At 44.7% G+C, this 25,366-nt stretch overlaps 1 protein-coding gene across 5 annotated transcripts; it reads left to right on the top strand.

Moving 5' to 3' along the window:
• The first annotated feature begins 6,296 nt into the window (after positions 1–6,296).
• Positions 6,297–25,360, top strand: CCNT2 (cyclin T2). 5 transcript variants are annotated; one of them, XM_018563046.1, is made up of 10 exons: positions 6,297–6,564; positions 10,173–10,254; positions 15,130–15,258; positions 15,518–15,557; positions 15,682–15,765; positions 16,755–16,800; positions 22,767–22,930; positions 23,047–23,117; positions 23,916–25,062; positions 25,161–25,321. In XM_018563046.1, the coding sequence occupies exons 1-10, from the start codon at positions 6,407–6,409 to the stop codon at positions 25,226–25,228; spliced, it is 1,989 nt and encodes a 662-aa protein (XP_018418548.1). In that variant the 5' UTR covers positions 6,297–6,406; the 3' UTR covers positions 25,229–25,321. The 5 variants fall into 5 exon arrangements, with proteins under 5 accessions (XP_018418548.1, XP_018418549.1, XP_018418546.1 ...); XM_018563047.1 differs by having other exon boundaries at positions 23,916–25,065; XM_018563044.1 differs by having other exon boundaries at positions 15,518–15,554; positions 15,676–15,765; positions 23,916–25,360.
• The last annotated feature ends 6 nt before the right edge of the window (positions 25,361–25,366 follow it).

Raw genomic sequence — 25,366 nt, 5'->3', positions numbered from 1 at the left:
TGGTAATCAACGGTTACCAGGGGCCCCTTCCTCCTGTCCTGGGCCCCCTCCAAGTGGCGGAACTCCAGGGCCCGGTCGCGGCCGCGACCTCTGTGACCCTGGTAGTTCCGCCACTGCCTGTGTGATTGCAATAAAGTAGGAAAACAGATGTTAAAAAAAAAGTGAAAAATAATAAAATAGAAAAAAAATAAAACCAACCCCTGCATGCTAATAAACGCGCGTGTATATAAACTATGCTTTCGCCACACGTTAGCTATCACAGAGACATTGGAGTGAGAAACCCATACAAACTCCTTGCAGATAGTGTCCTGACCCAATCTCCAGATTTGAACCAGAGACCCCACGGTTGCAAAGCAGAAGGGCTAACCACTACACCACTGTGCTCTTGTATCATTAACATGCACCTTTATGTGTGGTAATGCTTATTACTATGGGGCCATAAACATTATTACTATGGGACCAGGAAAAAGTAGAGATGCACCAATGCTAGTATCGGTATCTCGTACTCACCCAAATGCACCGATGCCTAGCCCAAAACTTCTGGTATCATGAAGCCAGGCAGCAATTCATTACACTTTGCCCGGCTTCCTGATTGACCGGGAAGATGGCCAATCAGGAAGCTCTCTGATAGGCCGGGAAGACGGCTTCATGCTCCCTCATCACCTCATGACGAGGGAGCATGGAGCCGGCTTCCAGGCCAATCAGGAAGCTTGGGCGCCGTGTCATTACACAGTGCCCGACTTCCTGATTGGCCAGAAAGCCAGCATCATGCTTTCTCGTCACCTAGTGACGAGAAAGCATGGGGATGGCTTCCCGGCTAATCAGGAAGCCAGGTGGCGAGTCATTACACGCCGTCTGACTTCCTTAATGGGACTTCCGTTATCGGTATTTAGTATCGGCGAGTACAGAAAAAAAAGTATTGGTACTCGATAACCAAAAACCAGTATCAGTGCATCCCTAGTAATAAGCATTAACACACATAAAGGGGCATATTCATTTTTTTTTATTACCCTGCTGCACCATAGCCCAACAACGTGGACTGCCCAAATAGAATATGGTGGGTTTTAAATGTTCCTGTGGTAACACTTATGTATGAGTAGAGCCTTCAGTCATTTTTCATGGATGGGATTGTAGAATCCAAAATGATCACAACTGATAAGACACCAGTAATCCACTTCCTGATAGTGTTACTTCTATTGAGGTTCTACATTTTCCCAACAAGCCATCATCTTTGTCAGATTAGTACATTTCTTCCTCAGTATCTCAAAACGTCCTGTAAAGGTGTGAAAGCCTATTAATACCATGATAGAATTAAGAGCGAGAAGTCGCCTGCCCAGGGTCAAGAAAACAATTCAATTGTTGCTGTTGTTCAGAAACATGCTGCCATTGTATCTGTTTAATGTTCCCACAAATGACATATGCATTACACAAAAGGGCAATTAAATGCTCTAGACGTGGTAACACCAGGTCACCAGAGGTCAGCACTATGCAGGTTCCAATGTCCTAAAGATCCCAATCCATAATGCAACTTAAAATGGAACTGTATTCAAAAGTTCAGTTTTGCTATGTTTTAGGTAATATATGGAGATGTTAATTTTGCCTAAGAAGTACCCGGACAAGTGTACCTTCTATCTGAATACCTCTAAAAAAAATATCAGAGCACTTCCTGGTATGTGAGGGTACCTGGGCACTTCTGTACCTACAGCCTCATATATCTAAGGTTGCCACCATTTCTTCAAGTGAAACCCGAACCATCTAGCGCTGCATTTTTTTTTTCTTGGAGCATATATTGGAGAGGCAGCCAGGAGAAAGAGCAAGAAGGGACAGCCAGGGGAGGGAGTAAGGAGGCCGGCTATAGAGGACAACAAGTTCCAGCAATACATTATACAGCAATACAAAATAAATATCAAGCGACATATGTGTTGTTCCGGGGTGGCTTCCTAATGTCTACAGGATCTCAAGTGGCCTGTGCAGGCCCTCACCAGGTCTGTCCTGGCTCTCAGGTGGACTCTGCGGACTCTCAGATGAGCTGTGGAGGCTCTCAGGTGGGCTGTGCAGGCTGTCAGGAGGCTGTGCAGGCTCTCAGATGAGCTGTGGAGGCTCTCAGGTGGGCTGTGCAGGCTCTCAGATGGGCTGTGCAGGCTCTCAGATGGGCTGTGCAGGCTCTCAGGTGGCTATGTGGGCTATGCAGATTTCAGGAGTGCTGTGCGATGTCTCACCAGGGGTCTGGAGGCGGGCAGCATGGTGTCAGGAAGATGTAGTAGATGTGCAGGCCTGCACCTGTTTACATGCGCCTGTGGCTCGCAGGAAGGCTGCCAAGGTCCCACGTTTGCTGGGGACCTCGGCAGCCTTCCTGTGAGCCGTGGGGCCCGCACTTCTCCTCTTCCGTCTTTCTGAAACCTGTCAAAAAATGTAAAGTGTCCGGGTGTCAGCTAGACTGAAACCTGGACACAGGACTCAAAAACTGGACAGGTGGCAACCCTACATATATCTGTATATGAACACTGTGAGCTCTAAGGCACTGCTGCATCTGACTGGTAGTCTCAGGAGATTTGGAGAGAGATTTGATGATTTTACAACTGTGCTGCTCACTGTTCTCCTTGCTGGAGGCTGCCTGCACACAGAAACTCAGTGCAGAACAAGGCATAGGAAGTAATGGGATAAAGATCAGCTGCAGGGAGACCACAGGCAACACTGGCGACTAGTTATTTCCACTTTGCCTGCCTTTTTTGGCACAGTTAATTTTACCTTTAATAGTTCATCCATGAAGTTGTAAGGTGCACATACAGTACATATGATATGACTGTGATATGATGTACCAACCATATAATAAAAACATAGTTTTTCACTTGTATTTAATAGGCCTAAGATGGAACTCTGCCTATGAGAAACCCAAAATGTAAAAAAAAATGATCGCTTTCACTGTCCTCTAAAGAGTATGGGTGTTGGCAACAGCCTGCACCTCTCGTATTAGATTTTGACGCACTGTGTTCTTTTCTGGAAAAAGCCACCGCTCCAAGCTCTCTCCTATGATGGCCTACAATCTTACGTTTAGTTTACTCATTTGAAGTGAGATTGTAGTCCATCACGGGAGTGAGCTTGGATCGGTGGCTAGTTTACAACACACACAGGGACCATGGGGAACAAAAGTACCCACCCTCCAGAAGGAAGGACAGTGTCAGCACCAATTCAGAGATGATTGGAGGATCTACAGCCGAGTGATACACAAATAAGATACATTTTTGTTAATAGTTAAGGTACTTGAATGCATTTTTAGGATTTAGCTCCTGAATGAAAGGGTTATTAAACCCTCAGTTTTTTTTTTGCATATATCAACTGCTAGCAAGCAGTAGATATATACAAAAACTTTTTTTTTTTTTAAGTTTACAAAAAAAAAAGATGTTTAAACTTACATGTGTCTTCCCCGCGCGCTCATGTCCGAAAATCTGAAAAATTTCGGGCGGCCGCAAAGGATCTTGGGGCGGGCGCATGCGCAGTTCAGATTTTTGGCCAGGAGACGAGGAGAGACACAAGATAAGTCTATGGACAGCGTGCACCCGCATGCAGACACTGTGGGACAGGAAGTGCCAGCAAGGACAGAGGAGTCAGCGCTGGATCGGAGACCCGCAGCAGCGCTGGAGAAGGCAGAAAACGACAGGAAAGAAGAAGATCGGATTAATAGACATCATTTAAAGTAAGTCCTTACACTAACATTAGGGGGAGGGGAAAAAAATGATCCTTTAATGTCAAAGTCTGAAAGGTGAAGTATCTCCACTCAGGGCCACCAGTCCAACATATATAATTTGTACTGTCCTGGGGGCAAATGCTTACCATTAGTCTACCCTTGGTCATCACCTACCCATGATAGGTCAATCTGGAATCTAATTGTGGGACCTTTTCATGTCAATAGCTGAGCACACACGACACCTCTGGCTCCTACATTCTGATGGTCACTTGAATATGAAAGGAAGATTCGGCTCCACTTGCTCGGGTGAGAACTTTCCACTGTGTATTGCTATTGTATTGTTATGCTTACATGCATCTATCTCCTCTGAAAGTAATATTAAATGTTGCCCTCACAACAAAATTCCATCTCAGTGCACCCTGTCGAACGCCTTTTCCGCGTCTAGAGCAAGGAGCAGAGAGGGTGCCCTGGAGCCATGGGCATGATGGATTATGTTAAGGACGCGGCGGGTGGCATCAGGTGCCCCAAAATTCCATCTTTTAAAGGTGTTGGGTGACAATATTCCAATCTGGTCATTCTCAGAGGGTCATTCCACTTGTAAAAACCTGGTGGACGTTGTGAATGGTGAATGAGTCTGCCAGACCTGAGGAAATGAATGAGGATATATAATTGCGGCTGTGGATCTTGTATTCCAGAATCCTGCTGCACTCCTTATCGGGTATCCCTGTCAGCGTGGGTGCTCGAAGTGCCCGCGGATGGCGCCGCCAATACTAAAAACGATGTCGCCAGTATAAACACCAAGTCCTGTAGTGGATATCGTAGGGGTAGCACAGTAAATGAGGTCCTCCATAAGATACATGAGGTCAAGTCATATATTGGAGATGATGGAAAAGTCAACCCATTATAAAATGAAATTATTTGGTGCACCAGAAGGACTCATCCAGGAGGCAAGCTGCAGATAGCAATATTATTAAAAGCATATCATATGATATGAAGGTCATCTGCTGATGACGTAATTGTAGAACTACCATGCTGGAGGAACGTCTTAGCGGTTTTAATAATGTCCTCTGCTAGGTTCACCTCTTTTGGCTCCTCAATATGCTCCCCTTATAGGAGATACCATCAGAGGCGTCCCGAGGCCGGGTGCACCCGGGTGACACCCCACCGTGACGTCATCCATGACCGAGTGCCCGACTTTTCAGAGGGGGTGACGCCAAAATGACTGTCAGTCATTTTGGTATCACCCCTTCAATGGTGTCAGCCGGGTGCGGGCCGCACCCCCTGGTGACGCCACTTGATACCATATCAGAGATATCAATAACGACTTTTATTCTAATTATTTTCTTAATTGGCCAGGTCGTCAACACTCCTTAAAAATACAGTTGGTACATGTGAAGCTTTCTCTAGTTGTTGTCAGCTTGCTCCTAAAAAAATTCCACTGGCTCTCGGATTGGTTCACATTGATTTTGATTCAAGAAACATAAAAAATTGGGGGTTTAGATATACTCTCATGTTTCCAGAAGCATTAGTTAATGGGATGGTTAGCATTTCTGTTTGCACTTGCTGAGAGAAGATATACTTGCCTAAATCCCACATCTAGGTCCCTCGCCATTGCTGCTTCCGGGCGCAGGGGGTCGTTAATCCAGTGCTGCACATCCGCCTGTCCCCTCTTGCTGACTAGTGATGACCAGAACGTGCCTGGGTTTGGTTCAGTTGGACGTTCGTTGAACCCAGCCAGAAATCCAAGTTCGGGGAATAAGTTTAAGTGTTTAAGGGAACTGACCCCATAGCTGCCTGTTTCCTAACAACCAAGGACACTGAGCATTAGTTGCTAGGACGCTAGTAGCTGGGCCATATACCATCATTGGTTGCTAGAACACAGGGTGCTTCACTATAACAACCAAGGACGCTGTGGGGTGGGCTGTGCCCTAGCAACCAATAATGATGTGCAACCCATCACACAGCATTGTTGGTTGCTAGGACACTGGCGGCTGAGCCACATGCCATCATTGGTTGCTAGAACACAGGTGGGTACATCATAACAATCAAGGATGTTGTGGGTCGGCCTGTGCCCTAGCAACCAATAACGATATGCATTGTTGGTTGCCAGGATGCAGGTGGCTGGGATACACAGGGTCATCATCAGTCATAATGCGTGGCAGGAGCATCCCCCTCGTGCGGCATTTGTTCAATGGTCCCCTCCAGCCCTATTAAACGCCATTGTTGTCACGGCTGAGGGAATACCGTAACGATCGTTATGTTACAAATGGACCTCCATAACTTTCGTTATTACAAAATAATCCGCTCACTTAAGCTCGGGGTGAAGGGTCAGGCTAATGGCACGCACACACTGGCACGCAGCATTTCTTTCTCATGTAAAATAAGAACATTAGCCCCGCCCAGTGTGTCCGCCCTCTCCCCTCCGTTGCTATGTAGCCAACCTTTCTAGCAGTGTCGCGCACACAGGCTGGGGGGCGGGGCGTGCCGGTTACCAGGACATGGCCCCACCCAGTAGGCGTGGGGAGCCCCGGAGCTTACCAGAGAGTTCTATGTACCGCACACGCGTACACACACAGACGAACAACAGAGGAGGCGACGCGCTGGTTTGCCGGGGGTCACGTGAGGGAAGTGCGCTTCCGGTTCAGGCTCTACGGCACTTCCGGTGATTGTGACGCACTGGGGTCTCGGCGGCTGTGACGCTCGGCTCTGTGGGCTGGTGCCATGGCGGACTGCCGGGAGCCGAACTCTCGCTGGTTCTTCACCCGGGAGCAGCTGGAGAACAGCCCGTCCAGGCGCTGCGGGGTGGAGGCGGACAAGGAGCTCTCCTACCGGCAGCAGGCGGCCAACCTCATCCAGGACATGGGCCAGCGCCTCAACGTGTATCCTTTTTTTCCTTACCTCTCATGTACTGCGGCCTAGTGCCGGCAGGGAGCCTGCGTTCTTCATTGAACCGGGTGCTGCTGAGGAGGGCGGCGGCCTGTAATCCGTGTGGACGTGCGAGGTGCCGTGCTGTCCATGCCGGGGGCCTCGTCTCGTGGCGTGGGCCCCTGTGGCCGGCACAGGTAGGGGCCGGGTCGGAGGCGGCCTGTATCATGCCACCAGTATCATGCCACCGGTCGGCCTGGTTACTGATTGTTCCAAGAGAAGCCGGGGGAGCGTCAATAGAACGCCGGCTTCAGCCATGCGAGTGTCGGGACTGAGGCCTTCCCTGTCCGGGGCGTCTTCCCGGGCATTGTGGGTAGAATGAGGCCCCATCGTTGTATTGTGCCTGTCTAGGGCCTCAGTATTGTGTTCTACGTCTACAATGTACCGGTCTGTAACTGTCTCATAATGCATCATACACCCAATTCACAATTGGCAGGTTTTTATTGATGTCTGTGTCCCCATTAGGGAGGTTCTTTGTACTGAACACCAATGTTACCAGGAATAGAAGTGATGTGGAAATCCAAACTGGTGCCATCTGTGGTTTTTGGCCACCTGTGTCTTATTAGGGAGATATCCATTCACTTCCTGTTGTGTAGACTGAACAGGAAGCGGTGCAATGTGCTGATTTCAGTGCAGAACAGTTTGCTTTTTCTTAATTAACTTTATTGAAATGTCACAAAATTACAATTGCCGGTGTTCTGGTAGGATCCTGGACCAACTAACGAAGTCCAGGCTTCTGTTTTAACACCAACGCAGCCTAATGCATCAGATGTGAACGGATGTAAATATACTTTAGCACAAGGATAGGGAGCTTTTATTTTGGTCATATAAACTCAGAGATAACTCACTTCAAAATAACTGTCACTTAAAAACACGGATCCTGATCCTGGCGAGTTAGCTTTGTGAATTGAGCCTATTGGGGTCTCTGTAAAAAGTCAGTCAACATTTTTTTTCTTCATGAGCAGATTTCTGACAGCTTAGTCTGATTATAAAGTTGCATGGGAGCTTCCCCCCCCCCCCTTAGTATTGATTGTGTTTTGCTGATCTATAGGTATATTTCTTTTTAAATTAGATATTTTTTTTAGGTTTTGGATGGCGTTGGAAAGGTTAGACCCTCTGTTGGGTTTCCATGGTGGTCTGTGTCCTCTTTGGGAAGATTCACCCTTCTGTACTGGTGACCTCTTGTGTATAAAGGGGGAGGGATCTAACATTTTACAGTGGTCACCAGAACAGCAATCGAGGAGGGGATCTTCCATTGGTGACACCTTTTCCAGAAATGACTAAGAGGGATATTCCTCTCACATTTGGGACGTTTCCCTCTCATTTCCTGTTGCATCTCTGGGACAGGAAGTGAATGGAAGTTTTCCCAATGGGATACAGACCGCAAAAGACAGGGGGGGGGGGTTGTAATCTGCTGAATACATTTGTTGAGGTTTGTTCTCCATTTTTCGTCCATAATGTACATGTGTGCTGTGCTAACGCATTCTGCATATGTATTGAGGTGCCATTAAGAGAGAGTGGCGTTGCACCACAGCACACGTACAGTACACCGCACTGGCGCTATAGCGCACCATAAATTAGAGATGCAAATATACACCAATGTGTTTATTCATACATCAAGGTCTTATTCCATACGACTCACCCCAGTGTATGACATTGCATGCGTTATGATGTGAGAGAGCTCTAAAGGAAATGGATGCACAGCTTTGAGTCTAGACTTCTGTTTAATCAGATTGGATACAGAAATTGCTGTGGGGTTGAGTTGCGTAAATTTGAGGAGGGTCCCTAAACAATTTAACATCTCAGTTCCATGAGAATCTAATCGGAGATGGGCTGAATATTCAGATTTTGCTACTTGCACTACTTTCCAGAGTTTGATGTGCGTGCAGGAAACCATTGAAACCAATAGGGATGCATGGCAAACACGAACACTTTTTTTTTCTTCTAAATTTGGATCGAGTGGGGTAGGTTTTGTCTCTAGCCAACGCTCCACTAGGCCCCGTTCACACTGACCGGTTTATCGCGCGATATCGCTCTATGTAGCTTGTACAATGCATTACAATGGAGCTGTTCACAGCTCAATGTCGCCTGTAGCTTGTCGCTCATACATGACCCTTTTTTTCCCTCGGATGTTGCGCGATTTGGCTCCAATGGACTCTGTGGTATCGCGCATTACCGGCGATATTGCACGACCTTGTCGCGCAATATCATGCTACACAAGGGTCACTTTTGCACTGCAAAATAGAAGGATGTCACATCAAGATCGCTGTTGATTGGTTACAGCCCAATGTAGCAGGGACGAAGTCCCGCCCAAAAAACGCGCAATAAAATGTGCACTGTCGCTCAATATCGCGCAATGTAGCTCAAAGTCGCTGAGCACGAAATCGAGCGGAAAAACGCGCGATATCCATGTCGCTCAGTGTGAATGGGGTCTAAGAGAGACTTACCCTCGCTTCCTGTGCTGCTGACAATGGTGTCACCAGACAGGATGTGAAGCAACAAGGATGAATAAACATCTGGCAGGTGTTCTAGCCCTTCCTAACTGTATTAAAGAAAAGCATGTTATTTCTACTTGCGTGTTGCTGTTGGAGAATTTCCCTCATTTCCTGTCTGGTAAAACATTGTCAACAGGAAATTAAGGTAAATCTCTCTAACCAAGCTCCAGATAGCCATAAAAAGTTGAAAAAAAGGTGTTTGTTTTTTTACACTTGCTCGCTATCTAAAACTAATGGGCACATTTTTGCTGGAGATACACTTTAAGAAAAAAATAAATCTTTGTACAGGGTTATGAAAGTTGTTTTTTTTATTTTTTTTATTGCGTATTGTTGACTTGTAGTAACTATTTGTGTTTTTGTTATAGCCATTGGCTCTGTTTTCTCCATGTACCCTGATTTATTGGTATAGTTCTGCTTATGACCAATAACTACGGTAGTTCTTCTTGTTAATTTATCAAATGTGTTCTCGGGTATGTTTTTTTAGTATTCATCTCCCTTTTGCTGAATTTTTCTTGTATACATGCAGTTCATAAAGTAAAATGTAAATTTTATGAATTAAGGGTTCACCAGTGCTCATATAGATATTAAAATATATTAAAGCTGAACTCTGGGGGATGAAAACATTTACACTCAGAGTGGGCCCCCCCTCCCCAATGTAAGAGTTGCTGCATGTTTTGCCTTGAGGATGATGAATAAGGTGATACACTTATCCTTAACTCGTGCAGAATTCCTCCTCTTTGTGTGGTTAGTCTCCCAAAGCCTCTTCTCTTCACTTCCTGATCAGACAGCGAAGGACAGCGCTGGCTTCCAGGAGAACAAAGGATGAGTTTATCCCCTTATTCATCATCCCAAAAGCTAAATGAGCAGATAACCCTTGCAGTTGGGGGGGCGACCTACTGCAAGGGGAGTTGAATTGAGTTTAATGTCGCCTGACTTTAAGCATGATTTTTTACAGGTAACTCCCTAAATTCGCACTAATAAAATGCAAGTCTATATGCATGGCATGCTTTTGTTGTACATTTTTATTCCCAAACTGGTTTCTCCTTTCCTTAGCCTGAAACCTACAGATCCCAGCTAACCATCAACACTGCCATTGTTTACATGCACAGATTCTATATGCATCATTCTTTTACCAAATACCACAGACACGTAAGTATTTCTTTTCTCATGCTAAAAAGGGCTTCTTTCCATTTTGTTGAATGGTTGCAAAGTTGTGTAATGGTTTACATATTTATGTAGTTTGTCCACCTTTTGTGGAGTTGAAGTACATGCTTCCTTGTTTCTGTGTGCATTCTTAATCATTTATATCTGGCTTATATGTCTATGAACCTTATCAGCTATTAAGGACCACCTTATCTTTCTTGTGCCCTATATCTGCTTTATTTTTTTATCAGTCTTTAGAACTTTTAAATGAGTAATTGTTGGCCATCGTAGGCCCTGCTCTGTGTTCATTATGTATCTAATTCAGGCAGTGTAAGTTGCTGAATTTGGCATGATAGCCTCTTTCAGTCCCTGCACAGCAGAACTCCAACTGGGGGAGGGAGAAGGAGCACAATAAGCCAATGAGTTGTTGCATTGCAAGGAGGACTCTAAAAGGAGCAGAGTGACCGAGAAATTAGCTGATCAGTCTGCTGCTTCTCTTTTCACTCTCCTCTCACAGGTTGGGAGAGGGAAAAGGCTTGTAACTGTTACCTGCAGCACAGAAAAATCAGGTTCTTAGAATATATAAATGAGTGGCGCTAGGATCTCTTGTTATGAGTCTTACATTTGGGACGACTGTCTCATTCGTAGCACTTAATCACTTCATTGTAGCCGCTCCTTCACAACTATGCACCCCCAAACTAAAGGAGAGGCTTTGGATAAGTCAAATTGAAGATAAATGGTGACCTCACCTCAAGTAGTAGAGCATGCTGCTCTATCTGCACACCTTTACTTGATGTGACAATTATTATTGCCTCACATCCTTGAGTCCAAACATTCCTGAAAGGGTATCTCCTATCTTACAAGCCCTAATGAAGTGGGAACATGTCGACCCCTGAAACACTTTGGCTCTTTTACCCTGTTGATCTTTAATTCTGAAAACGGCTTTGGACTCTTGTAGTTGGGCCCCTGCTTATCTTCCTTTGAAGCGCCAGGTGTTGTCACGTGGTGGGAGGGGAGTAAGTCACATGATCTCCTTTCCTTGAAGTACGGTATATTTTTTTTTCTTCACTCTCAGTAGCTGAATAGAGAGATGGGGGTGCAGGCCAGCGATCAAATCTGCTACTCGGGTCATTGTACAACATTTTCATTCATTAAATCTTTGGATCCTTAAATGCTGTCCGTATGTCGACAGTGGAGGTGGTCATATGACAGATTTCTACTATCAGATTGATAACTGCCAATTCAGGTGGACAAATGGTGGCAATTTTATTTTAGAAATGTGATGAATCTTTCACCAGCACTTTTTGGAAAAAGTGGCAAGTGAATTGCTAGGGAGTTGTTGATTAAATCCCCTCTTACTCTGTATTCACCAGAATTTCCCTTAAAGGAGAACTATGGGGTTAGTGTTTTTCCCCATAGTTCTCCTAAGGGTAACAGGAGGACACAAACTAGCGTCCTCCCATCACCCAAAGCTCAGTATACCGCGATCTGCAGCTCGCGGTATACTGAGACACTGAAGCGGATCCCGACAATTATGTCTGGATCCGCCCAGCTGCGTGGGTGACAGCTGGCTCTGCCTATCTAGAGGCAGAGCCAGCTGTACCCGCCCCCTCCCCCGTCCGTTCCGCCAGTCAGCGCTGGCAGATCGGAGCGGGGAGAGGGGAATCCAGCCCCTCCCCCTGTCACGGCAGAGAGCTGTGGCAGGATCGAGAGGTGAGGGAACGCCGGTATGTGCTCTCTCACTTCTCGATCAACTGAGCCGACCTGTGACCGTCTCATTGTCACAGGTCGGCTAGAACTATGAGGTGAGTAAAAAGCACTCACCTCATAGTTCTCCTTTTAACCCAGAACAGGACAAATCCCAGGAGCCAGGTAGCCAATGCTCCTTCAAAATTACAGCTGCCCAACTTTTGAGTTCTTCTCTAGTTGACAAAGGTCCCTGAATTCTATAGTGATTTGTCCAACCCTGCCTTAACCCTTCTGTACCAGTGACTGGTGTCAAATTTTGGATTTCTTAGTAATGGGTCACTAGGGTAAATTGGGCACATTTTCCCAGGGGGACATAGCCTGTACTATTAACAAAACGCAGGGCTTAGCCTATTCCCACTGTAGCCAAAAAAGGTAAACCAACTTTTTTTTTTTTTGTGTCCCATCTATTGTGTATTTGCAAGTGAACTTTCATATAAGGATTTGTTTTAGCCTCTACTGGGCTCGAATTTGGATCCAACAAGTACAGATACCTCCCTGAAATGATGGGGAATATCTGCCTAATTTCCCATGACTTGCTCCAGTGGCTACACCTGCCACGATCCTTGCCCAACTCTAACTGTGACACGTGGGTAGTACTTTGAGCTTTCCTTTGCTTGCCCTGGTTTACTTAACACTTAGAAATTGTTTCCACTTCATCTGCGATGTTTGTGCTTGAGTGGTTTAAATGATCACATAGTTGTGTTGGGTGGGCATTCCGATTGTGCTATACTTATTGTAAAGAAAATATAGAAAGCAAAATGAACTTTATTCCTCCCTTAGATGCAGGTCCAAATAGAGATATGGCAATCAAAATAATGGAGAATAGAGTAGTAGAGGTGGCTAAAGCTGAATTCTTTGAGTGTATTTGAAAGTAAATTTGAGGAAGATTTAAATATACATCTGGCATTCAACATCATGTCCATGAGGGTTCTGTATTGATGGCAGTCTGGACGGTAGCAGCAAAGTGCTGCCAGTAATGCGGTGACGTTAACCTATGCATGCTTATTCTTTAGCACCTATTTACATATGTCAGTCTAGCAGTAGTATGTGCGGGAAAGTGTACGTGGGCACCAGATGTGCATGTGCAGTGCTACAAAGGTGCTCCATAATCTGTAAGTCCAATTAAAGCAAATAATGGCACTGAGGACCTGCACATGTATGGTTGAGAAGTGGATCTACAAGTCACTACTGTGCATCCATGTGTAATCAATGCCATATTTACCATCAAGCCCTTGCTCATTGGCTTTTCAAACACATGCATTATGACGGTGATGGCCCACGCGTTCGTGGTAGTACCTTCACTGCCATTTTTGGTGTGGTCATTGCCTGCATATTACTGTGCTTTGGATGGTGGTGAGGTACTCTCCCTTGCATGCTTGAATTAATGCTGGACTATATTAGACTCTTAAGGGGTCTAGTTTAAAGGAGTATTGTAGTGGCATGATCTTTAAAAAAAATTGCATTGTAAGCCTGATTAGTAGTGGCATTATGCTAGTTTAAAACATGACATATATGCCCCCCACTCCTCTTCTGTATACACTGCCTGCTGTTGTACCCTCCGCACTCCTGTATACACGGCCCGCTGCTGTACCCTCCGCACTCCTGTGTACAGTGCCTGCTCCCTTCTGTACACGTTGCCCCCTGTCGTGTCCCTCCTCGCTCCCCTTCGGTATACGTTGCCCCCTGTCGTGTCCCTCCTCGCTCCCCTTCGGTACATGTTGCACGCTGTCGTACCCTTCCTGGAAAATAAGTTACCAGGTACCTAACTTAGGTTTTTGTTAAGTTAATGTACCTGAATGGTACGGCAGCGGACACTTAAGATGTGTACTCGCCCAAATGCTCCAATGCCTAGCCAGATACTTCTGGTATCAGAAAGCCCGGCAGCGTGTCATTACACGCTGCCCGGCTACCAGATTGTCCGGGTAGCCGGCTCCATGCTCTCTCGTCACTTTGTTACTTGTGACTAGAGAGAGCATGGAGCCGGCCAATCGGGAAGGCAGGAAGCATGTAATGACGCACTGCTCGGCTTCCTGATTGCCCAGCTTTCGACCAATCAGGAAGCCAGGCGTTGTGTAATGACATGGCGCCCGGCTTTCTGATTGGTCGGGAAGCCGGGTTCATGCTCCCTCGTCATCTCATGACGAGGGAACATGGAGCCGGCTTCCCGGCCAATCGGGAAGCCGTGTGCCGTGTCATTGCACGGCTTACTGATTGGCCAGAAACCGCCTAGTGACGAGAAGCATGCAGGTGGCTTCCCTGCTAATCGGGAAGCTGGGTGGCGAGTCTTTACACTCCACCTGGCTTCCTGAATGGGACTTCCAGTACTCTGTATTCGGTATCGGCGAGTACTGAAAATAAATATAGTTACTCGTACTCTATACCGAAATAACGATATCGGTGCGTCCCCTGTAATTATGCTCTTTGCTTGGCTAATGGCTTCTTCTTCATTAGGGAAGCAACCCCTTCTGGATTCTATGTTCATGTGTCCACACTTCCGTAACCCCCAATAAAGATGGTGGATTCCATTGTCTCAGAAAACATCTAGGATATCCCATAACGTGAACATGCAGCCGACCTGTCTGTTTCATGTGGGCTCTTGGGTGGGTTGTTAGCTGAACATGCATTGTGCTTGTTAAAACAAGGCCATGGATGTGTGAGCCCTGGAAGTGCAGTGTGTTTGTAGACTGTGTGTTCTCTGGAAATGATGAGCTGCGAATTTGTGTTCCCATGTACAAAGCGGTTAAATGAAGAGTTTGTTGTTGCCTATAGTGTGGGCAGACAAAAGCTTGGTGTTTGCTCCTGATCGTTTGTCATAATGCTGCTGGGCACTCTTCATGGCTATTAAATCTGCCTTCCCCTGGCGATAAATGCATAGTGTAAACACATGGTAAACTTTTGTGACTGTAGTCCTCTATGGAAGTATCTGATGGCCAAATTCCCTCCCAGTCTGTTGACCCTGTAGCAGCCAAAAATCCAGAAAGAACCAGGCTATAAGGAGGTGACGCAGGACTGTCTGATGCAATTCCATTAATGCTGGCTCTGTCTTTTATACTAACCTCAGTGTCAGGGCTTCTTTATTATGCACTCGGCCAAGAAAATGTTATTAACTTTCTCTCTCTGCTTTTATTGCAGATAATATCTCCTACTGCATTGTTCCTGGCTGCCAAAGTGGAGGAGCAGCCTCGCAAACTTGAACATGTCATCAAAGTGTCCCATGCTTGTCTTAATCCACTAGATCCACTGCTGGACACAAAAAGTGACGTGAGTAACTTACCCTAATCGTCCAGTCGGAGTTGAGCTGTGGGCCCTTTATGTGACACTTTACATACCAATTCTGAAACAATTTAATTATTGCAATTAAACTTTACATTTGGTGCATTTGCCATAGTAAGCCACCATGTTAATCCTATTTCTGTCTATAGTGGGTATGTACTGTATTGTTTCCTGCTGTGAACTGTATTTTTTCCATGGGGGATTTCTATTACACTGGATATTTATGAATATGGTCTGGTGTTTCTAGGCATACCTACAGCAAGCGCAAGAGCTGGTTATACTTGATAGATCACAGATTTCTTTTTAACCTGCTTTGGGAAATTATACCGAATTGTATAGTTGTGATTCCAAACATGTTAACACTAAGCAAACTATATAATTTTGCAGCCATTGAACAACGATGACTATCCTGCCTTTTCTCTCTTTCCTTAGGTTTTGAGATCACTATTGAGCATCCCCATACAGATGTCGTCAAATGCACCCAGTTAGTGAGAGGTTCGTAGTTTTTACTACAAAAAAAATATATATATTTACATTACTGTAAAAATGAAAATCCTTTTATACTTAAGGCGGAGGAGGTCTGAAATCTTTGCACTATGCACCAGCACCCTTTTAAGGTCTACAAATCTGGGACCATTTAAATGTGCTCCCGATGTGATAGTCACCTGGTAGTTGGCAATCCAGTGGCAAAATTTGTGTGTATTTCCTGTACTCCATTTCTCTTCAAAAAATCTTTTGCACTTCAAGTAAAAGTTTGGCCTTTGATGGACAGGTTCACTTTAGATGCCAGTCTTTCCAGTCCTCTTCCACACCCCACTAAATTAAATTACTCCCTCCCCCCAAAAAAAATAACCACCTTCCCTCTTCCTGGTGGGGAAATTTCAGTTAACACATGGAACCTGTGGGAACGGGCCTTATTAGTACACATACCTCCCCTTTTTTTTTCTCCATGAGCCAGAATGTGGGGTTGCAAAAAGGGAGAGAGGAGGAGGTTGGGGTAAAGCTTGGGGCAGGAAGACTGTCACTGCTTGTTAGGATCACCCAGCGGACCTAGCAGCCAGTGACTGCACAGAGTAGAACACGTGACGTCATTGGTTGCTAGGGCACCTTGGAGTCGGTGCATCCAATATCAGCCAGCCCTGGCGCAGGTCGGCAATTGGTCCATGTTCGGAACGTGTGGCAGACTGCCACAGACCAACGGCCGCATACGGCCCGTGGGCTGTAGAATGCCCAGGTCTTAGGTACTGCTTGGAAGGTTTAATTTTATACTGAATCTGTCCTTTTTCCCTTGTTTCAGGGAATGAAAGTCAGGCAGGCACTGTGTGCTATCACATGTTTTGTTTAAAAGTATATATCAGTACAGACGTCTAATGCATCGGGCACGCAGTTACAATATTGTCTTGGTGACTATTGCATGCTGTTAATATGTTCATACAGCTATTTCCACTTAACACTAATTACTCCTTTTTTCTTTTCTTTTGCAGCAAGCAAGGATTTGGCACAGACCTCCTATTTCATGGCTACCAACAGGTGGTTATCCTGAACCTTTGTTGCAGAGTCGCAGCACACTATAGTTTTCTTTACTGCAGGGTCCCCTTCCTGTGCCTCACTAGCCTTGGTTCATAGGATGGAGCTGGGCTCTCCCATGTGGCCTGGTCCTTCTCCTGTGTCTAACGCTCTGCGCTGTAGGCGGGTCTCTTGACACAGAGGGGTGGATTGCACAAGAAGAAATGTAGTGTTGCTTTCTGATCAGTTACTTGATTCTGAGTGCATTTACTAAACTGGTAGCCCCGAGTAGCATCTAAAGAGCTAAACTTACCCTAGAATATCTTGGTAAGTATAATCATACTTCAGCTTCTCATTAAATAATAATATACCTATAACTCGGTCCTAAATATAGCCTTATAGAATAACTTGATCCAGATGCGTTTTTATTTCGTTTAGCGTTAATAATGCATAAATATTATTTTCAAACCAACTACACGATAAAGATGAAGACCTATTTAAATGCTAAATTCATCTTGTACATATTTCATAGCCCACACACATAATACGGGACTCAGAATCCAGATTTCAAGTAATATTCTTGGCTGTTCTTGTTCTCCTCAGGTTTAATAATAAACTCTGTTTTGTTTTTCCAGGAGGCTGGCTTATTTCTTGGTAAACCGCAGCCATGATTGCTGGCCATGGCTGCCGTTTTTCCGTTTGGATGGTGTCACCATTTTGTTGTGGCCCGACATGGGACAGTTGGCTCCCAATAGAGCACCTGCATGATGGGCAATGGACTTGTCTTTCAAGCCCGATGCCCATCATGCAGGTGCCCTCCGCAGCCGGTGTGCTGGGAATATGCGAGTGCCTTTTGATGTCTTCATAATTCTCTCCATCGGAGCCCAGTGGAATACTATTTTATTTTTTTCCTTCTTAGCAGCTTTAGTGTTCCAGGGAGACCAAAAATATTATCTGATGCTTCCTCTTACAGTTTATATCTACAGTGTATTCATTTTACTGTTTCTTTATTTTGCATGTGAAATATGTTGACTTGCATTTGGTTTAGTTGGTTTGAAATGGTTTTATTTGGATTTCTTGTGCTGAGATTTTAGTATTTTACATTCTGTGACTTTTTGATAATTGCGTTGCTTTACAGGTGGGTGGTTGCATATATTTAGAGTTGTTTTAAAACAAAATACCAATTTTCTCCAATCTCTGTACAGCCAGTACTAGGAAGACTGCAGGTAGCTAGCAGGCAGCACAAGGTACCATGCCAGATAATATGCTGGTTATGCATGGGACTCTACCTTGAAGGAGGCGGTTTGCCAAGTCTCCCCATATTTTGCAGTTTAGGGTTTCAGTGGGCTGCAGTGGCAAGTCTGGAAAGTGGGGCTGTTCCACGATGCAGTCATTGGCAGCTTGTACTTATTGTTTCTGTGTGCGCAGGCTAATTTGAGCCCAGTTTTAATTACTGAAGTAGGTATTCAGTTAGATAGACATTGCACTAATGGCTTCTAATTTCTTTGCCTTGCCTATGTTTTCCTTCTATAGGAGTTGTACAGTGTGATTAGATATGACCGTGCTGTCCCTTTGACACCATCTATGACCTAGTGCACGCTGTAATCGAACCAACTACACATCCCTGCTGTTCCGCTGTGAAAAAGTATAGGATTCTTGTCAGGAGAGCTGTGGCTGTTACCTATACCAGCAATAAGGGCCCGTTGACACCAGACAGTGCATTCCGGCCGATTCTGGACGGAACGCACTGGATCGGCCAGCTTACTTTGTTGTGGGGCGGGAGAGAGCTGCAGTGTGATCGGCCACACAGGAACGCATGGCACATCAATGCCTGCGGTCCGTTTAGAAAAAAATGGTGCTTGCAGCATTTTTTATGACCAGACTGTACCAATGCATTCCGGCCACAATCGGACTGGAACACACTGTGTGGTGTGAACGGGCCCTAAAGCACTCTAGTCAGAACTTTCTATTACTGTGGGCACTTGCATTGTAGTTGGTGTTTTCCAAGTATCTGGGTTCCCGCTTCCATTTTTTTTACTGTGGAAATAAAAGCTAGGATAAATGGCTTCTTTCTTTGCAAGGGCTATGCAAAGTTTTTTTTTCTTTTCCCTTTTCTTTATTTTTCAGGCGTTCAGGTACAGCAATACTAAAGCAGCTAGACAGTAGTTTGTAGGCGACAGCATGTTAATAGTCTAGTCAGGTTCCATAAAGGGGGGCCTCTTGGGAATATCTGACTTGTCTTTGACAGTACAGATACCCAGACTGTCACCTGTATACTTGGTTTTACTAGCTAGTGAATCACTGACCTGAAATAAGCTAGGTCAGACGTTCCAGCTTCACTGTTTGCATGCTTGGTGCTAGGTCTGTGATTCTTCAATTGGTGATGGATAAAGGATAAAGATGACATCCCTAGGAACTGCAATTTATAAATAAGATGCAAGCTATAGCTGCGTTGTCTTTATCCTGACAGATTTCTTTTGAAGGGGAAATATAATGCATTGTCAGTCCACACATCTTATAGTGTAAAGTAATTCTTTTTTATTTATTTTTTTTCATGCTCGCTTTTCCATATTTCACAGTCATATACTGTCTCATAATAAAAATGCTTTCAAGAAAGCACATACCTGAAAAGAAGTGGAACACTTGGCTCTCCTGCTGCCTGCGCTATTCAACGCTGCTTTGTTGCAGAGAACTGTCCCCCAAAGTGTGCTGGGAAATTGACGCTTCCAAGAGTGTTGGTTCTCCTAGGTCCCCTCAGCACTCACTGGTTCCTCCCTCAAACCTCACGTCACCTCTCGTATCCCACTTTGATGTGAGGTCAGATGGAGGAACCAGTGAGGAAAGGACCACGAAGATCAACCCTCCCAGAATTGTAATTTTTGTTGGTGGGCTTCGGGTGGACCACTTCTCTGTAATGGAGCAGTGTTGCGTGGCGCAGGCGGCAGGATAGGTAAGTACTCAGCTGCTTTTTTACTGGTTTGTGATTTCCTGCATTTAGTTACATGATAGGTTTTTTTAAAATATAGAATTCTATAGGTTGGCTGCTAGAGGGAGTTGGGTTTCACTGCAGTCACTCAGCCTTCCTATTTTAAAGCAGACTGTACAGTACTATGCAGGCTCTGCCTATTCTGTCTGGGCCTCCGTAATAATCACTAGCTCTTATTATGCACCAAAGGTAAAGTCAAAACGTTACACTTTATATGCCTTACTCTGATCTTCTGCATTGCTGGGTGACATCAACTTCCAGAATGCCTTTGGGAATGCCAAATCTTGCAAGAAAACACCCCAGTGCATTGCAAGTGTCATCTTGTGAGATTTGAGCTGCTCTGTACTAGTTGGGATCTTTCATGGACGAGCGTGACGCCAGTCTCGCCTTTTAACTGTTGAGATATCAGTCACTTGGTGCCAATAATGTTCATTGGGTCAACTGACCCTTGTGTTTGCATAGTTATAAATAGCAGTAAAGCACGATTGTATATGTGATTAGCAAATAGGGATGCCGTCATATTAAAAGCATATTTCCACTAATGCCATATATGAAAAAATCATGAACATGATGCATATATAATGCTGCTTCACAGTTTAGACAAAAATGGTTAGCTCATGCATTTACATTCCTGCATTCATCAACGCAAGCAACACAACATAGAGCTAATTTACACAACATCACCTTGTAATTCATGCAGGGCTTTGCACAACACACCTGCTGGGTGTGTACACACTACAAAGGTGTTTAGATTCCACCCATAGATCATGCTGGGAGGGAACACACTACAGAGGTGTATACACGTTCGTGGTGTGTTTATAAGGTTAGTAAAAGCAGTAGTTTGGTTTTGTGATGGGGATGAGTATGTAAAGCCAAACATTGACTACTTAAAGCCCATTTCCACCTTTGCAGAGGTATTTAACAAAATAACAAATGCCGCAATGTACACCAAGTGTACATGGAGCAGGCATGTGCAGCTGATGTTTATGAACACAGAAATTTACTTTTTTTCTTTGTTAGCTTTCCTCTTCATATCTGCATCGAGATTTCTGCCTCTGTGCTGTGCAAGAAATGTGTGTATATCTTCCCTCCTCTGGACCGTGTATTGTGTGTAAAGGCAGAGCTGGTTACATAGTATTTAAGGTTGAATAAAGATACCGGTCCATCAAGTTCAACCCATTGCGTGTATGCATGTTACTATGGATGTGTATGTTTGTGTATGAGTCCCCGCTTGTTCTTAACAGGACCTGTTCCCTTGAATGTTACAGTCTCTGAGGAAATCGTCCAAGTGTTTTTTGAAAGATTCAATACTCACGGCTGAAATCACTTTCTGCGGCAGTGAGTTCCAAACCCTAACCGCCCGGACTGTGAAGAAGCCCCTTGTGATGGAATCTTTTCTCTACCAGTTTCAGGTGGTGGCCTCTAGTTTTTGTTATGGAGTTTACCGTAAAAAGTCTGGTGCTGATGTTGCCATCACCATTGAACATCTTGTACATCAAAATCATATCCCCCCTTAATCTACTCACTTCCAGCGTGAACATGTTTAAATTTATTAGCCTTGTCTCATAGCTTTGGTCCTCCATCCCCTTAATTAGTTTGGTTGCCCTCCTCTGGACTCTTTCCAGCTCAAGGACATCCTTTCTGTGTACTGGTGACCAAAACTGGACCGCGTACTCCAGATGAGGTCGAACTAGTTATCTATAAAGTGGTGTTTACTGATCATGGTACAATGGGTGATGGGGAGAGGTGTAGTTGGTTACAGTCTGACACCCTGGTGTCAGACTGAATTTCCTGCGGAGAACATTTAGAATTGTTAGGCTCCAGACATAATAAAACGTTCATCAAAAAAATGAAAGCCTGCAATGCGAGTCATAAAAATATGCGCGTGTGTACATCGTCACTGCACCTCTACATTACCACAATAAATGCTAATCACTTACAAAGGTGGAAATGGACTTTAAAGTGTAGTTCCATTTTTGCAGTCAAATTTGCGAAAACCCCGCTATGTTTTTGATCCTATCCATACAGCATTCCTAAAACTAAATATCTTCCCTTTTTAGGTGCGTCTGTGTAGTAGGCCTTTGCAATTTCTTTATCAATTTCTGCCTGTCCACAAAAAGACTAGGGACAGACGTAGCTTCCCCTTGTTAAGATACAATGCTTCTTTAACCCTTTGTTAGCACAGAACTGATGAGATCAGCCAGCACAGTACAGACCGGGTACACATCATGTTAACATTAACCTGGCTAGCCCCCCCCCTTTTGCATATATATATATATATTCCTCACGGCCCTGACCGTCTTGAATTGTAATGTCTCCCTTATATTGTAAAGCGCTGAGCAAACTGTTGGCGCTATATAAATCCTGTATAATAAAAATAAATATATATATTTTCTTTTTTTAAGTGATGAGTGAGAATGATGTAAACAAATATATAAAATAATTGTTATCCCAAGTGAAAGTCTACTTTTAAGAAGGGGACATAAATGCACCACCCTTGTTTCACCCAAAAATCCTTAATGACCTGCTGCATGGGGCTTATGCCTAGCCCTGTGCAAATATTTCCAAGTCAAATTTATGTATAGAATTTTCAGGGAAGTCCTTTGATAGGGTGGACAGACAGGGGAGCATGGTGAAGGAGTGGGCACCCTGTATTGCCTACTGTATCCTGGGCACTAACTGTGAAAATTAACTTTTGCTCAGACAGCAGGACATGGCTGCATGCGTTGGATTTTATTTGCTCTTTCATTTACTTGAATACATTCGTGTTTTTCCAGTACTTGTTAGAAGTGGGCTGCTCATTGTGACCGAGATCACCATCCTTTCATGGCTGGATGGGTTCTGCAAATTTTCTGCTTTCATTTTCAGCAATGATGAGGTCTAATAAAACAGCTTGTACTTGTTAACACAGTGGCCATCCTGAACATTGTTACACTACAACGATTTAAACTTGACTAAGTTTTTTTTCTTTTCTGTTTTCTTTTCTTTGTTTCCACATGTACAGCCTTCACCTCACTACATTTTGCCTTCAGTACAAGCCCACTGTAATCGCATGTGTGTGCATTCACCTGGCCTGCAAGTGGTCCAATTGGGAGATACCTGTATCGACTGACAGCAAGCATTGGTGGGAATATGTGGACCAAACGGTTACATTGGAATTGCTGGATGGTAAGAATGATGCTTTGGGCTCAGATTAGAGAAGGTTGATTTTTAGAGTCCGCGGATGTCAACTGGTTAAAAAAAAAAAAAGTTGTGAGATTAATTTCCTTTGTTTTTGTTTACAGAACTGACACACGAATTTCTGCAAATACTCGAGAAAACGCCAAGCCGCCTGAAGAAGATTCGCAACTGGAGGGTAAAGATTTTTTCTGTAGACACCATTGCAAATGTTCACAGAACTACTGGCAGAGCGCAGTCTCTAATCTTTTAATATCAAAATGTTTTAGCTTTGCCAATTGGTTACTACTGGCAATTGTGGTGACTTACTGACTGCAGTTTGTTAGACCGTTTCATGTATGCCTGCAAGTATGAAACTACAATTTCTCTAATACCTGCAGCATTTTTACATATGGTATTGTACGCATAGGTATTCATTAATGGATTAGTAACGGCGATAGATTACTTTTTACATGCAGCTAATGTATCTGAATGTTGCCTGATAATGGCCTCTTGCAGTCTCTGGATCTTGAGCCAGCCAGTCAGGCTTGCTGCATACAAATGTGGAACATACTGATAGGAGGAGAAACAAAAGAGGACCTCCTCAGTCTGCTGCTGCTCCTTTTAATGTCCAAACAGCAGGCTAGTTGTGGAGAGGTGTCACTCCTCCTGTATCTTCTTTAGCCTGTAACATCTGGCAGCGCTGTGTAACTTTGCAGACTGGGAGGGTAAAAGTACAAATGTTTTGGCTGGTAGGAAAGCTCCCATATATGTGTTTTCATTTATTTATTTAGAACCCACAAAGGAGAAATTGGGTAATCTTTGTAAAAAAAAAAACATTTTAACTAATACCCAGCAATCTCACCAGCTTGTTAAGAATATTTCCTTTATTGCAAGTTTGGTTGTATTTTAATTTGTATTCATTCTTGTGTATTCTTTGTATAGTTCTATATTTTGGGATTTGTAAAGATTTCTCCAATTACAATTTTCCTTTCAGGCCACCCAAGCTGCAAGGAAGCCCAAGGCGGATGGACAGCTTGACAACTCCCTCCTTAACTCTTCTTTAGTCCCGAACTCTCTTTTGGTAGACCCTGTAGTTGGCGTTACTTCAAACGCCAGTTTTCCCAAACCTTCAACGTCTGCATTTCCGGCGCCTGTATCCCTGAACTCAGGAAGCCTTTCCCTTCAGGCATCCCATAACACTGATGAACTGCCAATTTTAGCCATGCCTGGTACATCCTACACCATGGCATCGCATCACGAATGGCCTCAACACCAGGAACAGCCTAGAAATGATCAAGCCTACAGCCAAAAGCAAGATGGTTCCCTTCCAGCTGCTCAGTACAATATTGCTGCCGCTCAACTCCACCCTGGCTTACATCATCGGTCCGACAAAGGTTCTGAGCACGCGGTGAAGCAGGAGCACACTCACAAGACATCAAGCGGCAAACACCATGGACAGATTTACGCTCCGTCTGTAGCACTGTCCCATAAAATGTCTCTGGACAAGTATAGAGAGAAGCGCAAGCTTGAAACTGTTGAGATTGATCTTCGAGATCAGATCTCAATCATCCACCTCGATCAGCCGCAACCGTCACACAAAAAACACTTGCAAATCCCTGGCGGCAGCTCAGTCGCTTCCCCAATCAAAATGAAAATTCCAATTTCTGCCACAGAGAAGACCGACAAACATTCTACTGACAAAAAGGATAAAAGTGGCTCTCTTAAGTTGCGGATTCCTATCCCCCCGACGGAGAGAGGCTCCAGCAAAGAGGACTTGAAAATGAAAATAAAAGTCTCTTCTGCCGACCGACACAGTTCATCCGACGAGGGCAGCGGCAAGAGCAAGCACTCGAGCCCGCACGTTGGCAAGGAACACAAAGACAAGCACAAAGAGCATTCTTCCAATCGGCACCACGGTAGCAGCCACAAGCATTCCCATTCACACTACAGCAGCGGGAGCAGCAACAACAACAGCAATAAACTTTGCATGGATGGGATGCCAACGACTGTTTTACGGAGTCCCATTGGTGTGCCCAACGATGGTGGTACCACGAGCTCCAGCTCCTCAAGGAAGAGGCCGCATTCCAATGACGCCTCTTACAACCACCACACCAAAATGAGCAAAAGTTCCAAAAGTTCAGGTAGTTCTACTAGTTCTTCCTCTGTTAAGCAGTATATATCCTCGCACAACACTGTTCTTAACCATCCCTTACTCCCTCCTCCCCCTGTCACATACCAGGTGGGCTACGGGCATCTCAGCACCCTCGTGAAACTGGAAAAGAAGCCAGTGGAGACCAACGGCCCTGATGCCAGTCACGAGTACGGTGCAAACAGCCAGCATATGGACTACAAAGATACATTCGACATGCTCGATTCGCTGTTAAGTGCCCAAGGAATGAACATGTGATTAGCTTTTTTTAATTTTAATGGCTTCTCCCTGCCCAC

This window comes from Nanorana parkeri, unplaced genomic scaffold (genome assembly GCF_000935625.1).
Source record: "Nanorana parkeri isolate BGI_ZX_2015 unplaced genomic scaffold, ASM93562v1 scaffold626, whole genome shotgun sequence".
In the NCBI taxonomy this organism is placed as follows: domain Eukaryota; kingdom Metazoa; phylum Chordata; class Amphibia; order Anura; family Dicroglossidae; genus Nanorana; species Nanorana parkeri.
This window is presented reverse-complemented; position numbering and strand designations above follow the sequence as displayed.

What these genes read in the sequence shown, in the direction of transcription:
- CCNT2 (XM_018563044.1), top strand. Translation starts at nt 6,407, where the DNA reads ATGGCGGACTGCCGGGAGCCGAACTCTCGCTGGTTCTTCACCCGGGAG. An exon ending in TTACCAAATACCACAGACAC is followed by an intron (nt 10,255 to 15,129) that starts GTAAGTATTTCT and finishes CTTTTATTGCAG; the next exon opens with ATAATATCTCCTACTGCATT. An exon ending in GCAAGAGCTGGTTATACTTG is followed by an intron (nt 15,555 to 15,675) that starts ATAGATCACAGA and finishes AACAACGATGAC; the next exon opens with TATCCTGCCTTTTCTCTCTT.